At 30.2% G+C, this 18114-nt stretch overlaps 1 protein-coding gene across 7 annotated transcripts in view; it reads left to right on the top strand.

The window, feature by feature from the left end:
- Positions 1-18114, top strand: part of LOC129919817 (whirlin) — a 36212-nt gene that overhangs the window by 2678 nt on the left and 15420 nt on the right. For 3 of the 7 annotated variants that reach the window (XM_056000880.1, XM_056000879.1, XM_056000878.1), the window contains exons 2-11: positions 3347-4067; positions 4197-4335; positions 7730-7860; positions 9894-10204; positions 10261-10581; positions 10648-10819; positions 10890-11000; positions 13137-13166; positions 17446-17540; positions 17718-17916. In XM_056000880.1, coding sequence (XP_055856855.1) covers positions 3357-4067; positions 4197-4335; positions 7730-7860; positions 9894-10204; positions 10261-10581; positions 10648-10819; positions 10890-11000; positions 13137-13166; positions 17446-17540; positions 17718-17916 — 2220 coding nt within the window. In that variant the 5' untranslated portion in view covers positions 3347-3356. The remainder of the gene's footprint in view (positions 1-3346; positions 4068-4196; positions 4336-7729; positions 7861-9893; positions 10205-10260; positions 10582-10647; positions 10820-10889; positions 11001-13136; positions 13167-17445; positions 17541-17717; positions 17917-18114) is intronic. The other 4 variants (XM_056000882.1, XM_056000881.1, XM_056000885.1 and 1 more) reach the window with 2 other exon arrangements.

Genomic DNA, 18114 nt, shown 5'->3' with positions numbered 1-18114 from the left:
TATGTTTGTGTAACTGTTGCCCTAAAGGCACACATGCGATCTATAGTTTGATGGTCGAATTTCGTCGAATAGGTCATACAAGTTCTATAGTACCTATAAAACTAATTACTCCCATTTTAGTTGGTCTATTAAACTAATATCTCTTTGTAGCACTTCCTGTGCGACATTTCCCACACATGTAAGTGTGTTGTTATATTGAATTTAAATCATTAAACATGTATTTCTAATCGTGTCTACATAAATGTAACCTTTTACAAATCAACCCCTGTTGGACATTTTGACTATTTATTAAACTACTTATAAATAACTTCTTCCTTTAAAGAAGAAAAAAATAAAATCCATAATTCAAAATCAGACAAATATTTTTTTAAGTTGAGTAAATGCGTGTAATACATCACATTCGACATGGAAAGTTTCGAAGTGACATCTGTGACACAGTAATTTAATTTAAATGTTAGGATTAATGACACTTTTGTATATGAATCACGTGACAAAGAAGTTAACAAGACAACGACAACACAACCTACTCCTGGGGGAATTTCGATTCGCATAACACTTGTTGAGAGAAAAAGGATTCTTAGGTAATAAAGGTGTTTAAGCAAAGGAGTTTTTTTTTTTATTATTTTATACTATTAAGTATGTAGTATTTAAATATGACACTTGAATACTTCTCAGAAGAAAAAAATTGATATTTATGTAGAAGGGTTGCAGATAGTTATGTTTTTTTTTTTGAATGAAAAATAGATAGAAGAATAAAAATAAATCAAAGACTTTTTTAAACAATGGATAAAGAATTAACATTATACACATACCTACATATCTACAATGTACGACCACAAAAAAAAAAGATTTTAAGTGGCAAATATTGTTTGAGTGGTACTTTTGAATATTTAGAAAACGTTTTATCTGCCTGTAAAGTGGAACTTGGGGAATAGATATTAAGTTGGCCTTCAAATGATTTTGAATCAGTGTGCTGTTACATAACTTTATTGAAAAGGTAAGGTCACAATGTATAGACAAAAAAAAATTTTTTTTTATTCTTCGTTCAGAATTTGAAGCCAGCTTTTGTGTAGTTCAAAAACCAAAACTTTTAATGGCAAAAAACTCGAGACTACACAAGATGCTCGCCTTAGTCATAAGTTATTGGAATATTAAAATGTTCTATAGTTTCGTATAGACGATTTAAAAATATTTTGAATTAAAATTTTGATAAGTACGAGTGACCTCCATTTATACACCTTGCCTTGATTTAAGGTACAAAGACAAACTTGTGTAAATTATGGAAGCTAGAACTAATATTATGAAATTGTCTCGAAGAACACAAATAGTTGAAAGGATTTGGGTTGTTAATCAAATGCAGTTTTGAAGGATAAGTTAAAAAAATAATATTTCAAAATTGAACTGAAAAGGCAAACCCGCATGAAATGTCATTGAACTAATACATAAATATGTAATTTGTACCTATTAGAGTGCTTTTTTTTTAAGGCGACCATCGATTTTTGTCACTACGTTCTATAAAAGTGTCAAAAGTGACTTTACTGTAACCTCGACCAGTGAGACAACACAGGCCATGAAGCCAATTTTTCATGATTTTTGTTTTTGTTTTTTTTAGCTCTTATTTCGGTGTTATTTCAGAAATGAGTAATTCTACAACAAAATTTTATATGACAATTTTATATGAGTTGTAGAGCATTCAATTTCCTACAAAAAAGTTCTTGGAGTTGAATTTCTATTATTGATATTTCTCGAGATAATAAGCTAAGATTAGTTCAGTAAACAGATTTTTGTTGTTCGTTTAGTAATACATATTAACAATGATTTCTATGAAAATACAATCATTTTATTCAATTGTTTGAGTTTCGAGTATGAAAAGAACAAAACTCACTAGAACTTAATTTTCGCTGAGTCATCAGATCTTGATATTATGAAAATTTGATAAGAGACTAATCAGAGAAGTCTCCAAAAAACTGTGTTTTTCCAAAGTCGTACTTTTTTTTTAAGCCTGATGAGAACCGACATTTTTTGTCTGTCAGGATAACGAAATGTCCAAAACTAAAACAAAAAAAGCTCAAGTATCATTTTCCGACAGTTATTTGTGTGCGAAAAAGAGGTAGAGACTTCTTCAAATAAACTGGAATAATTTTTAACGAAAATTTTCTTTTCCAATTTCGTTTCAAAATTGAAGTTGCATGCTTGTTGAACATAGCTCCTGGTCCTTTTGGTCGGCGGCCCGTTTTTGCCTCTGATAAAATTGAAAGCAAATAAATCCTGCTTTGCTAACTTTCATATGCAAATTCATCTTCAGGGTAAGTAGTTCCAAATATTGATGGTGTTCAATTTTCCAAAACAAAGGGTAAATAATAGTTTAATTGAACAACGAATTCGTTTCATAATTCGTTTAAAATGAAAGTAAGAAAGGAATGTTTTAGGCACATAGAAATAATAAGACTTTAATAATCCAAAACAACTCTGTTCAGACTTCAATGCAAAAATGGAAATAGTTTATGACATTAGGAAGCAAACCTTTATACAATCATTTTTCTTTTTCTAAATAAAAAATCTTGATAATTTTAAAGCTTTTAAAAATAAATGGGTTAAACATTGCGGTTGGAAGAGTTTAAATTGTATGCAAATGTAGCAACTTCCTTTTGGATTAGCACAATCATATAGTCAACCAACCATACTAATGAAATAAAACACTCCATCGCGTCCAACCTTCCCTAATAGCCTGTTTCAGATCAATTATATTGTTCGCACAATTTATTTCCTTCTAACGCAGTGAATAAATTAAAACAATGCAGTTGTAATAAAAATAAAGTGAATGCCCATAATCAATGTTTTCCTAACAAACATTTTTATAGAAGACAGGACAAAAAGTCGCAAAGTTAACTACAAACATAATAATATACAAAAATACTTACGTACACAGATACTCTCTATCTAGGAATGACAATATTCAATTAGAAATTCAAAGAAATTTCGCAGAGGCAGAAAAAACACTAGAAATAGAAGCAAGCTGCCACCACCACCACATGGAAGTAAGAAGTATGTCCTTGAAGAATATAATGAATATGCAAAAAAAAAAAAAAAATGAAAATAACTGCGGTTGAAATAATATTGAAACTTGTAGACATCAGAGCTCCTGTTTCTGAAGTGGGACATTTTTAAAATTAACCAATGAGCATGTGAAAAGGAAATAAAACCTCCACAAACTATTTAAAGTTGATTTCTTTATGTTTTGTTTGTTTGTTTTATATAACCTCTGCTCTAACCGCATACAAAAATATATTTAAATTGAAAAAAAATGTTGAGAAAAAATATTTATATTCTATTTTTTTCTTTATAGGTGTGAGGCTATGCGCTTAGGGGGTGCCCACGGTGGCGGAGACCCCCTAACAATGAGCGCAGCTGGTAACGACTATGCTGAATTATGTGACTTAGGTCCTTCGCGTTGGAGCTCACGAGGATACCATCCCTCACACAGCTCATCACTGCACGCACCCGGTGTTGGTCACTCAACATCGATACTACCACCTAACTTAGGACTGCATTCGAGCCACCATCGTTCGAATAGTTTCGAAGCAGAAGACATAGGCGGCATTCCAGTTGCCAATACTATACCCCACAACGGTCCTTACGGCATAAGTGCCGCCAATCGAATTGCAAATAGTACTAGCTCATTGCGAGGTGGCCGATCGGGTCTTTACTATTCGCCACCCGGTACATCATACACAATAGTTGAGCGGCCACATTCACCACATTATTACTACAATACAGCAGGTGTTCCTTCGAAAGGAGGTTCGTTGCCTGGTCGCGGATCTTCATACTTACAATCTTCATCCTCCAGCCATATACCAGCTTCACTAGGCATTTCTGGTTCAGGCACTGTTCCAAATTCCACCCGACATAACGGCAAGAAGCGTCCAATTTCTCCAGAACAGGTGTTGCGAATGTTCGGAGCAACAACCTCATCTTCAGTTCCTACAAGTTATCATTATAGTAATGGCACAAGGGATAGAAGTGGGCGTAGAAGCCCGGCCAGTAGTCCACCATCAACAACCCATCAGGTACGTTTTTTCCTATGATAAGATTTTTGTAGATGATGTCAGAGTGGATGTTTCTTTTTAATGAAAAATTCATTTTGGATAGCTCATTTATGTGTTTTATGTTTTTTTCTCATGCTTCGCTGCTAAAAGGTATATCGAGATCGGGACAGGGACCGTAGCATACAAAATATTCAGGAGCTTTCCACAAGAACAGTTACAATGTCTAGAGACCAGCAATCAGACAGTAGTCATGGATTTGGCATATGCGTCAAGGGTGGAAAAGACTCAGGTAAGCATTACATATTCAAACATAATATAAAAGCTGCGCTATAACTATTATAATAAGTTTTGAATGGGAACAATTTCAGCAAAAAAGCCTATCATCATGGTGATGGTTTGCATGAATGAATTTTTGCTAGATATTTTAATACTTTTACAATAGAGGGCAGAACAAAAAAATAAAATTGGTGTTGTTTTTTGTTTTTATTTGTTTTTTCTATGCAAAAAATAAATTGTAAGCCAATTTAAAAGGTTGGCATTGTAACACGATATATAGGTATTCGTCATTGAAATTAATTGACTAAGTATGGCCCAATGTTTATAGAAATATAATTGAAATAATTCAGGTTGTAAAATAACAACTATCGTATTTATTGGATTTCCTAAGTAGACTCATGGAAGGTTCTAGCTTTCTAGCTGTTTTTGTTTCTAAATAGTTTGATGTAGGCTGCCTTTCACTCATATATCATATCGTCGGCACAAAGCCAAAACCGCGAATCTGCATTTTTGGACATTTTCACTTTAATTGATCTTTTAACTCGTTATCGGTCTCTCTATTCACTGCATCGACCCCAGTCCTCTCTGTTTATCCACAGCCTAAACTATCAATTTTCATCGTACGAGTTTCCATAATATTGCATGAGTTTCCAAAACTTTGAAGCCGTTTTTCTCAAAACTACAATTTTGCAGATTCGTGGTTTTGGCGTTGTGCCCACGATATTATGTATTTAATTTCTATTATAAATTCTTCCTTCTTCCTGACAAGGTTAAGAAAAACAGTTTTGGTTTCTTAAGTAAAACAATTTCAGCCTTATTCATAAACGCGTCATAGTGAATGCATAACGCTATGCACTCCTTGTAATGCCTCTGATAACGAAAACCTTATTTATTAAACTTATGCAACGTTTAATAGAGGCATTATACGCTAAACGCTTTGGGTGGTTGAATTGTGTCCTCATACGAAAAGTTTTGAATCAAAATTATTATTTATTTATTTAGTAGGTACCTACAGCTAAATACAACCTTCAACTTCAATTTACATGAATACACAAATAATTTTAACAAAACATAATAATTAGGTATACATTACAAAATCTAGTAAAAATTTGATTGAAATTTTGGTGATAAATTAAGTGATTGGTCAAATAAATTATGAAATATATTATTAAAAACATTAAATAAACTGAAAATTACATTTAAAGGAGAAAAACGTTCGTAATGTGTACAATAGTTTGAGATTAATACACTATTGGGGACATTTCTGAAATTTGTTTGAGGAATATTAAAATTAATGCGAGACAAAAGGTGCAAAGAGTCTATTTTTCCATTAATAAATTTTACAATGAACGAAAAACATAATTAAGACCAAAGAAAAAAATAACAAAAATAATAAAAATTATTAAAATTATTTTTATTTTAAAATAACAAAAATAATAAAAATTATTAAAATTATTTTTATTTTATTTAAGCGTCTTAGTAAGGGTACGACAGATCTAACTGATGAGCCCACTGGGCGAAACGCTTTATAAATTTTTGGAGTTGAGGTCACTTGAACTTATAAATTGCATAATTAACAAATAATTAAAAGAAATTTTAGAGAGTTTTCTAGCAAAAAATTTATATTGATATTAAGAAGCAAACAATTTACGAACACACCAATCGAAAAATGAATTAAGATCACATTGCAACATTTCACAATCACGAACATTAGGGACAGTTAACGCAATCTAACTGTTTCTTAGTTTTAAATGACTCAATACAATTTTTGGCAAATTCCATGAGAAAAGTCACAGAAGAGCGGCCTTTTGTAAATCCGTGTTGATTTGGAACAATAACTGATTTAACATAGAAACCCAAAGATTCACAAATTATAGCCTCAAAGAGTTTAGGAATAACCGACAACTTTGCTATAGTTTTGAACCTCGTCTTTTTTTCCTTTCCAGATACAAGGAAATACACAAGAAGATAACGACAAATTAAAAAGTACGAAAGATGTGACAATAATTGACTTGCACAGTTTTTTATAACAATAGAAGGTATACCATCAGGACCAGGTATACAATTGTCGTCAAGATTACATATAAATTTTGAAATATTGTCAGTGTTTATAACAAAGTTTATATCAGTCAAGTATGAAAAAGGTTTCAAAAAGTCAAATGCTTACCGTAGCTTTTTTAAGGATTTATACAAGAATTATTTTTATTAACACAGCTCTTAAAAACGTTCAGGATATTGAGAGAATGTTCAAAATCACAAGTCCCATTATTGTGTTACTACATTCCTATAGTAGATCCAGAAGTCTTTGCATATGTTTCATTTGCTGAGGTAGTCAACGTTTGGATAATGGATTTTTGAACCTCTATCGAAAAATCTATCGAAAATTAAAATCTCTCTGTTTTTGGATTCAATCAAGTCGGAGTCATTTTCGCTGAGTGTATGTTGTCTATTCTGAATTCAAGCCAGAATACGCTAGTTTTCAATCAAAATTCTTGTAAACTAAACTAAACTTGACGTCATTTGCAAGAATTACATTCACATTCACGTTAGGTCTATACAATTGTATAGAGTGATACAATTGTCTTACAGTAAGGGTAATTATTGCCCTTACCTACATACATCTATTTAAGGTAATCTGTACACTTATCAACTACTTTTTAAATCATTCTTTACTAAAATCAATTTGTGCTATTTTTTCCTCAAAAACTTGGAAAAAGAATTTTTACCCTGCACATGTAGCTTCAATCTTATCTTGAAACGATCTTTTACCTCAAGAAGTTGACGCTAAATGTTATGGTCAATCTGTGATTTTTTTAAAGCTTAAATACATAAACCTCTTATTTTCTACTTAATTAGTCTTCTTTAAATTTGTCCATATCTATACCTCTCTCTCTGCATATGTATCTACATTTAAAGAAAACCTCTAAACTGGCCACCTGAATTCGTACTTCATGGGTACAATATGTATACAATTTTGCTATTGCAGATTAAGGGCGAATTTATCCATACGAAATATTCCATTATTGATTTATGTTGGGCTTTGAGCATTATAGGTTGGTACTTTGCAAACTACTTATAATATGCATTGTGAAAGTGTGGTTCTTTTGATTGTCAAGTAGTTTTGTAGATATACTGTGCGCTATTGATGGGCTATAATGCCATTGTACGGAAAGCACCAAGAGTCTACTACTGGGCTGGCTGAATGGGAAATAGAATATTCTTTTCATTCAGAAATTGACGTACTTTAAAGTTATTTAAAAAAAAAAATTAGGTTTGTTTTTTTTTTCTGTATTCTATATCGATTTCAAATGAAGAGAGAAAGTTAATTTTTGGTTTATGTCGACAGTATCTTCAAGCCAATAAAGAAAATTTTCTATATTTACTTAAACCTTTTTTTTATTTTTAAGGTCTTGGCGTTTACATCTCTAGAATAGAAGAAAACTCTGTTGCGGAGAGAGCGGGTCTACGTCCAGGTGATACAATCCTAGAGGTGAATGGAACGCCTTTCACTTCAATCAGTCACGACGAAGCCCTTAAAGTATGTACCGTGATAAAATTATGTGTTTTTTTGTTTGTTTACTGTTTATATAGCTTTTGTTTTGCAATACAGTTTATTTATCACTCATTTTTCTATGTATAATTATTGATGTTTTGAAGAAAAAACTGTTCACTTTTTTCTAAAATATTTTACTTTCATCTTGAAATGATATCGCGATATACTACGCGTTAAGTTTTCAATTCGATTTGTAATAATTGTCGTGTTCGGTTCTTGTATATGCCATGTAGTAAATTTCTAAAACAAATTTCTGCTTTGAACATTGACTATGAATATTTGACAAAACGATATGCATTTTCGACGAAAATGAAATAACTCTAATATATAGATAAGAAATATTGAGACAGAAAGATTTTGATTCACAAAAACAAAGAAGCGTCACGTACAGACAGGCAAGTAGGTGTTGTGAAAAAAAATCTCGACACCGCTGCGCGCTTCATCTACAAAAAGACACTGGTTTGGGTGAACCTTAAAAGGGGAGTACAAACAAGCGTGTCTATGATTTTCAGTTTGCCGCAATAAAAAATAATAATATTAGTATAAGAAAAATAGAATTTGGGTCAATATGTTGCACCGGAAATATGCGATACCTACACTTTTAATTTCCAATTTTTCCCAGTATTTGATATTTAAATTTTGAAAATAATTTTTTTCGGTATTTTGCTTTTTTTTTTTATTTTTGTAAAATACTAGGTAATCTACGTTGAGAATTATAATTTCATGGTTCAAAATGCACAAGTTTGATAAAATGTTCTGATCAATTCACCAAAATCCGTCAGTAAGCTAATTCCAATGTTTGAACTATGACGTTAATTATTATTCTCTTCGTTTATTAATATAATTTAATATGGAATTCTTTTGTTATACTTGTAGCCTCACTTTTCCCATCTTTTTTTATCAAAAACAATTTTATCCATAAATGTGTTAAGTCGATGACTAAATGTATGACTAATGGCTTTCATATTTTATTATTCTTTCTTTTATCCGTTAAACTTTTTTTGTTGTAGTCAAAAAATGTATGTTCCTACATTTATATAATTTCTTATTTCAATCATATTTTTAAAATATTATAATTTTTTAAAAACATTTCCCTATTTTGTATTTGTTTTGTTAAGCTTATATGGAGACAAGTTCACTTTTTCAGTTGGCATTTTATAAAAAGATTTATCACAATCGTAATGGTTTATTATAAATCTTTTGCACAAAATTTCCTATGCGAGCACTTTTCATAATTTTTTCAATAGTTTAAAAATGAAATAAGAGCAAACAATTTTGAAAATGCGCTAAGATGCACAAAGCAAAATAAGTTAATAATACAACTCAGGTGCATTTTATTTTTTCTTTGTACTGAAGGTTATTATTACAGAAATTTGAACAGTTCAGATTATCCAAATCAACTGCGAACGGTTTTCGTAAAAATATGGATAAGGAATGTTATACTGTTATACTGTTATACACAATAAAAAAGTTTAGCACGAAAGTGGTTTCGCTCTATTCAAAAAGAAAGAACGAAATATGATTATGATTAATTATATTATTAAACTGTTATACTGTTATACAAACAATAATCAAATCTTCACATAAAAACATTTAAGAAGAGATTGGTTAAAAGATAACACTTCTTAACTCTAGTTAATTTTCATTTAAAACATATATTGCTTATCAATTGTTATAAGAGATTAGTAGCTGCTACTCAGTGATTCAATAGTCGAGTCCAACATTGCATATATGTATGGGCATCTAAGTGGATTAATCCGGGCCTGTATGAATTGAATAGCTTTGAATAAAAATGCAGTTAGTCATGCAGAAAGACCGTTTTTTTTAGTAATAATTTCAAAATATCATTTCCAATCTCTAAAAAGCTAACAATACAAATATAAAGCAGTCTATTTTTTTAAGTTTGTTTATATTTCACTTTTTAATTTTATTTTATTTTTCATTTTAATTGAGTTATTTTTTTATTTCCTCGTTTTCTCCCGCGTCTCTTCTATTGCTACATTTGTTTCTTAACGCAGAGATGTGTGCAGATATTGAAATCGTCACGCCAAATCAGCATGACAGTCCGAGCACCACCTACACTAAATTCAACTGCACCATTACACGGCTTCGGACCACCTTCTCGTGATCCAACGTATGCTTCAACAGCTCCTTTGCTGCAGCAGTCACAATCATCATCGATAGTACAACAGCCACCACCGTTTTCTGGATCCCTTGGTGGTCCTGGCTCTCCACCATTTCGACAAACATGTTCCTGGATGGATAGACAAGGACGACCCGCCTCCCCACCAATGGAATACGGAGGACGTCGCAGTGATCGTAGAGATAGGTATTATAAATTTCATAAACCTTTCATAAACCTTTCTTACAATTCAATTCTATCAGAATTCGACGGGTGGAACTACTTATCGAACCAGGACAGTCACTGGGGCTTATGATAAGAGGTGGTGTGGAATATGGTCTTGGTATCTTTATTACCGGAGTCGACAAGGATAGTGTTGCTGACCGATCCGGACTTATGGTCGGAGACGAAATATTAGAAGTAAATGGGCAATCCTTTCTAGATGTTACTCACGATGAAGCTGTTAGCCAACTTAAGTACCATAAAAGAATGTCATTAGTGATACGTGACGTTGGTAAAGTTCCACACTCATGTACATCGATAGAATTAGAGCCTTGGGACGCATACAGTCCAACCGGCACAAGGTACTAGATATTATTTTAACACTTTGATTAACATTTTCCTTTAATAAATGTCTAATAACATAACAGAGCTCGTAGAAAAGGACAGATATCTGTAATGGTGGAGGAAAAAGCACGCTCGCTACTGCCTAGACATCAGTTTGCAAGTCTGTCGTACTATATAAGTGAATACGGTGCGCGAGCAATGACCATAGATGCCTTTGTTGCCGTCTTATTAGAAATGTTAGACACATATGAAAAAGTACGTACTCAAATTTATAATCTATAATAAAATCAGTTAATCAGTAATCATATATTTTTTACATTTTTAGCATTCGTTAGTTACGGAAATTCGTGAGCTGGTATTTCCTGAAGACCGCATCAGATATGATGAACTCGTATACAGGAGAGAACGCGATCCTTACACAGTTGAGAGACATAGGGTAAGATGTCAATTTTTTCTCTTTCATCTCTTCAAACCGTCACAAACCTATGGCACCATCATTGAGCATTCACTCTTGTATAATCATCGCGATCCATAAAATATTTTTTGTTGTCTTTAAAAACTAAATTGTTTATTTTCCGTTGTTTATTTCTTATAAGCTGTACCGCTACAATCAGCACACTACCCAATTTTGCACTACGCACATATCAAACGTTTACGTTTTAACTTATCCACAGGTACTGTCAAATTTGCAAATTTCATTTTCCAAAAAAGATAGAATATTTCAAGAGTTATATAAATCAAAGCAGAAAAATTGATTTTTGTTAAATAAATGAAGGTCCATTTAATGCCTAAAGCGCAGGTCACATTAAACTGGTGCCAGCCTCTGATAAAGGAGTCACTATCTGCTATCGAAATTTTTTCTCACATTTTATTTCATCAGCTGTTAGCCGTTATCTGATACCAAACGTTAAACCTGCTTAACTTCACCAACATTTATCACCTAATGGACCTACCAACTGACGCGAATTTTTATAGCCACACCAAATTCCCATCACCATCCAGCCTCCAGCGACTCTCTTATTGCTTGGCTGACAACTAGATGAATGTGATCCTGATCCGCCTAGAGAAATCGATAAACTTACTGAATTAGGGCTATAATGTTTGGAATACGACATCGACCAACTGAAAATGTTTGTTCTTGTTGATTCTCATGAATTAGTATACCAAATGTACATTTTATAACAAAGGAAGTTAAGTTCCACAAATGTACTGGTGAAAACAATGTACACCATTTTTTGGGGGTTTTCTATTACTCAATATAAGTTCTATTACTGTTCAGTTTGCTTTTTAATGTATAGAGTCATCTTTGAGACATTTTTGTTTTCATGTGCCGTTGATGTAAGAATATTAGTAGGCATTTTATGAAGTGAGTAAATTGAAATTTGTAAACGCTGAAATGAGTATTGGTAAATCTTAGTCCAAATTTTTGATAAATCTTCCTTGTACTTTTTGCACAAATTTGTAGTTTTTTTTTTTGCAATTGAAGACTTGTATACATTTTACAAAAAACTACCGAACATTTACTACTAAATAATTTCAGTACACAGAGAAAAAAATAACTATTTTAATAGTTAAAACCAATAAAACTTTATTAAATAGTCATTATTGACTATTTAAATACTCACATATAACTATTTTAATAGTTACAATTGACTATTTATTAGTTAATTTGGAGAATACTAGTACTTCGATTGATTATAAAATAGTCAAAAATAACTATTTTTTTAAACTATTTTAATTGTTATACCGATAATAACTATTTTGTTCTCTGAGTGTATAAATACAAATTTTTTCAAGTATTGATTTTTATATGAAAATCCACGAAAATAACTCTTTTTATATCGAAAATTCGAATGGTATAAGGAAAAGTTTCTAAATGCGAATTAAATTTTTTTTTATCTTGAAAGAATTGAAACAAAATATATTGTCGGTGATGCGTTACATAGTTTTCAACGATTCACTGACGATGTATAATCCGTTGGGAAGGAAATTTATTTTTGTAGAAAAGCCCTTGCCTACTTAATTTGTATCTCCAGAAGAAACAAAAATATAAAATTCATGCAGGTAAAATTATAAACTTTTTGATAACATAATTATTTCCTCTTTCAAATTTGCAAATTTTTTTAGATTTGCAGCTTCAACTAAATTTTTTCTTTATTAAATTGGCTTGATTCCTAATATTATTTAATTTTTTATTGATATTTTTATATTTTAAGCCTCCTATTTTATAAAAAGAAAAGCATTTTCAATGATCAGTTAGACTATCAGAAAAATATTTTAAATATAAAAAACGTTTATTTCTTGGAATAAGCTTTACTAAATGAGTTTTAACTGAGTATTGAAAAGTTGGACCTTACTTGACAGTTAACGTCTTTACCTATGTTGACTTAATTACTGTAACAGTGTTTTTAAAACAGAGTTTCTTGAAAATACACAAGCAAACCTACACATACATACATATTCGACTCATGTACATATTATATACATTAAATTGACATAATTCCGATTCATTTAATTTTATGTAACTATCATTTCATTTTATTCATCAACCATAATTTCTGTATAATTTTAGCGAAAAGGAGATCCAATGCGCGATATGCCGGTAAGCTACTATGACTATTACCCTAGCTATGAATGTGATTATTATTTCAATGAATCGCCTTGGTAGACTACAATTTTTTTTTTGTCTTAGCTTTAGTTTTTAAATTTTATCTATATATAAATATATGTCCTTAGTGTGTGTAGAATTGAACTATCCAAGCAAAGTTTTAAATGTGTATAGTCAATTATTTCGAATGCCGAATAAAAAAAATATTTATTTTTAATGATTTCTTAACATTTTTTAAAATGTAAATCTTTTTAACTTAAAATTAAATAATAATTATTTTCCATATTATATTATGTTGTATAAAGAAAAAACTAAACGACACTTGTTTGTTTATTATTAAACAATTTTATTTGTGTGTGCATGCATACATATTTGCATTAAAAATGTTAAAAAAAAAACTTTCAATCGGTTTTAAGCAATAAATTTTAAAGAAAATGTTAAAATGTGTTGTTTTCTTAATTAGACGTGTACCTATGTATATTTAGCAGTTACAAAAAAAAATATTATTTTAAAGTAAGAGAAAAGACATCAAGCGCGGATATTTTTTTTTTTATATATTAGATCCGGATTAGAGCATCGAATGTCAATTTTTCAAATTTTCCCCTCGTCTTCGACTTTGTTTTCACTGATGGTGATAAAGTTTCAACTTAATGAAAACATTCCTGCTTTTTATTATTGAATTTTATATACAATTTTCTTTAATTTTTATTAAAAAAAAATGAAGAACTTAAAATCGCTTAAATTTACTTCATATTTTGTTCATTCTTAAAATTTAACAAGTTTAATTTTGTTTAAGCACTATAGTATCTTAAAATAACAGAATTAAAGAGAATGCACTATAATTAAAAAAAAATTATTCAAACACTTAAGAATTATGTACATACATAAAAGTATTCATATTTAAACAAAAATTGAAAGCCTTGAATTTAGCTAAATAAGTTTTTTTTTCACATAAGTTATAGGGAGAACGGAGACACCAAAAGTGGATTGAATATTTAAACAATTACAAAACTCCTTGATAATTGGTAGTTCAGAAAATCCTCCACAACGTTCGTTGCTTAAAGTTGCTAAACTTTAAATAATGAAGCTATCAAATTTGTTTTTACTTTAATTAATTTTAATTTTCATAAAACATTCAAGACAATTTGATGCGTTTTAGCTTGTAGATAAAAAAAAGTATAAAAAAATATTTTACGAAAAAAATATTTTACAAAAAAAAAAAAAAACCAGAGAACATCGGGAGTCCACAATACAAAAAAAAGTTGAATTTTAAATTCCTGTGACCATCTTGGTAGTATTTGAAATGCCTCCTTTCATAAAGGACGAGTGTGCTTAAATAGTGAAATAGCTATGAGTCAAATTTTCTCAAGTGGGCCACCTAAAACCGACTTATCGAATTTGATACTTTTTTTTTGCATATATTGGAAGATTTATATGTTAAAAATAATATTCCAAAGTATTTTTGAAAAATTTGAATTTTGTTAAAAGTTAATAATGTATAAAAGAAATATCGAAAAGATTTAAACAGTTTTTGGAAGAATAAAATATGTTCTCATAGACACCGTTACAAATTTGTTTATAATGAATTATCCCACATAAAAACATAACCTCGAAAACAGCCAACATTACGCTTTTTATAACGGTAATATTTCAAAAACGGAGGCCAATCAAATTTTTCTGACTTCGGATTCGAGTTCAGCACCCCAAAAACGTCTAAAAAGTATATTTTGGTTCTTGTGGCAAAAAAAAAGTTCAATTTTGTTGACCAGTACTATTAAAAATATTTATTTTCATCATTTCATTACTGAGATATAGCCATTTTAACAAAAAGACCTGAAAAATTTCATTTGTTTATAACTTTTAACAAAATTGAAATTTTTCAAAAATACTTTGGAATATTATTTTTTACATATAAATCTTCCAATATATGTATGCAAAAAAAAAGTATCAAATTTGAGAAGTCGGTTTTAGGTGGCCCACTTGAGAAAATTTGACTCATGTTATTTAATTGAATCTTATCTAAATTTTGTACCTGACTTGGCAAGGTATGTTTTATAGCCCCATCAAATGAAACCAAAAACAATTATGATAAATAATATTCTTCAGACATATGCAACCATGAAGTTGCAAAAAAAACACACTAATTAAAAGAAGTTTTTCCGAAATTCGCAAAAAACAAACTACCGAATTACAATAAATTTGCTGTTATATTTACGTTAATTAAGTAGAAAGTAGTTATTTTGTTCAACTAATTTATATCAGTAAACCTAAGACGGATGTCATTTCTCTACAACGTCCACCTATACTTCTTGGGCACTGATTTAGTTAAGGTAAATCAATCTAAGAATCTTTATACAAATTGTTAAGAATAAAAGTTGATTTCAAATAAGCTAAACATTAGTGAAGTACCCATTTTTTTCATTCAAAAACAAATTGACTTAAACAAAATAGAGCTCGAATATGTACACAAGCTTATCTTTAAAGGCTATTGAATATGTGGAGGTAGTGTTTAACTTTTGTTTGGAACCTTATCATGTTTAATAAGCTTTGGAAATGCTTATAATTATTATAAATTAATTGATCAACGATTTCGTTAGTTTCGAATGGAGTCAGAAAATTGTCCTTTATTGTCGTTTACAATTCTTTTTCAAAATATTTTTTTGTAATATAAATTAGCCGATCAATAAATTATAATGTTTGCCATTTAAAACATAATCCATTTTTTAACCGTGGAAAATTTTAATTGCCTGAAAAAAATTACCGAAGTTAAATAATTTTCAAATTAAGTATTCAAGTCATATCCAAAATGTATTATCAGACCATTTCAAAAATCCAAAGGATAATTTCTAAGACTGCTCAGGTTCCAAATAAATACTTACAGTTAAGGCTATATTCGATACTTTTACATCAATATTATTTGATAAGAAATATTTCATATTTTGGATTAACATTATGCACATGTACATATGAAAGTATTAGTAGAAAAATGTATAACAATTTTTTAATAATTACAGCTAATGTAGTTCTTATCAAAATATATTTTTTACAAGAAAAATGCCAACTTCAGAAATCTTGTGCTTTCTTATAAATCATAGACATAACATCATTGCTTTACACATGCACGGACACAGACATGAAGAATCACTTTTTCATAATCTCAAAAATATACATAAACATGTCAATCAAATTGGAATCGACGAACATTTAGAATATATATTTTCTAAGCAATGTCAGCACTCAAAATCAATTATACTCCATGACCAGTTATTGTACAGTCCGTTAAAAGTAAAAAAAAATAAATTAGGGGGTCACTGTGGCGTATGTGGAACATTTTTTTTTCGAATAAACAGATTTAACATTTTTCTATAACTCATTATACAATGGAACTAGATCGGCTTGCCCTTTGAGTAAATTCATCTTTAAAATATATAACTTTGAAGTAGTAATAAGAAAGACTGAACTGCCATTTTGATGAAGCCAAATCAGACTCGTTATATTTTTTCTATTGGTGAGGTATTAAAAAAGCATTAAAATATCTCATTTAAATGAAACGGAAAGAAAGCAATATGTAGTTCAATATACATAATTTATTCCATTCAGAAAGAATATCGTCGGCTAGAGTGAAAATCAGCTAAATCCATTTTTACACTCCTAACAAAAATTAAAAAAAAATGAATCCAAAACATTAAAAAGTTATTCCTTAGACTGAATTTAGTCATTTTTTGAAATAATTTTTATGTGAGGTTAGCAGGTGGAGTGGCAATTAGCACTTTGCACTCCAAGCCAACGACGATTTGATTTTTTATAAAAAATTATTCGGAATTCACGTGTTAAACCAAATTTGATCATAACTTAAATTAAAAGGAATCAGGAATTTTATGATCCCTCATATGTACATTCTTAAGGGAAACATTTAAATATATTTCTTTTCTCTATAGCTGCTTTATTTATTGCACAATACCGAAATTGAGGAAAACTTATTGGTACAACATTGCACTCTTTCATCGGATAGTATAACACAAAAAAAGTCCAATTTAATTCAATTGAAAAAAAAAAAAAAAAATACCTAAATAATACACAATCTACACATTTTCTTAGTTTTGCACCATAGTCCATAAAAAAATATTTTTTTAGTAACACGCAAAACCTCTCACAATTTTATAAAAAAAAAAACACGGATAAACGACAATAATAGTTTTTTTTTACAAAAAAAAATTTAAACCACCTTAATGTTAAAACCTTCGTGCTTGTCGCATTGTAATATCATCTTCAGGTAACTGACGTGGATTTGGAAATTATAGCAGCAACCGGTCGAAGTCCATCATCGGACTCGGGTCTCGGAATGACGGTTTCGGACATTAAGCATCGGTACCTTTCTTTTTGAATCTTTGATATTTCTATCCAAGATTTTTATAATTTATAAACTCAAATTTTTAATTTTTTTTTAAACACACCGCAACATTTTTGCAACTTTTTGAACAAAAAATAAAATCGAATGTGAAAAAAAAATACTAAAACACGAAAATTTGAAATGAAAATCATTAGCCCCGCATATCCACTGCCATACCGACCGTTATCAGCCGGACCCATTCTACACCGCTCACATTATCATCATCATTCATCACTGCGCCATTTGGGAGGATCACAGTTACGACTGACACCCACTAAATCAATCGGGACAAACACGCCGACAAAGAACGCTCGAGGACAGGTTAAAAATAGTTACGACGAGAACAATGATAAGGTGAATGAAATTTTTTCAAATCTGTACATAACTAGCAACCCCTTAACAATGCCTCTATTTATAAACTTATTAACATCTACTAATCACCCTTTACTACAACAAATCTTAAAAAAAAAAATAAATGTATCAGGTTCGCTTACATTTTTTCGAAAAAAATACAACCTAAAAAATTGACATTCGACGATCACACACTTCTGG

The sequence above is a fragment of the Episyrphus balteatus genome, chromosome 4, assembly GCF_945859705.1.
Source record: "Episyrphus balteatus chromosome 4, idEpiBalt1.1, whole genome shotgun sequence".
NCBI lineage: Eukaryota > Metazoa > Arthropoda > Insecta > Diptera > Syrphidae > Episyrphus > Episyrphus balteatus.
Note: the sequence above shows the minus strand (reverse complement) of the source record. Positions and strands in the feature narration are given on the sequence as shown.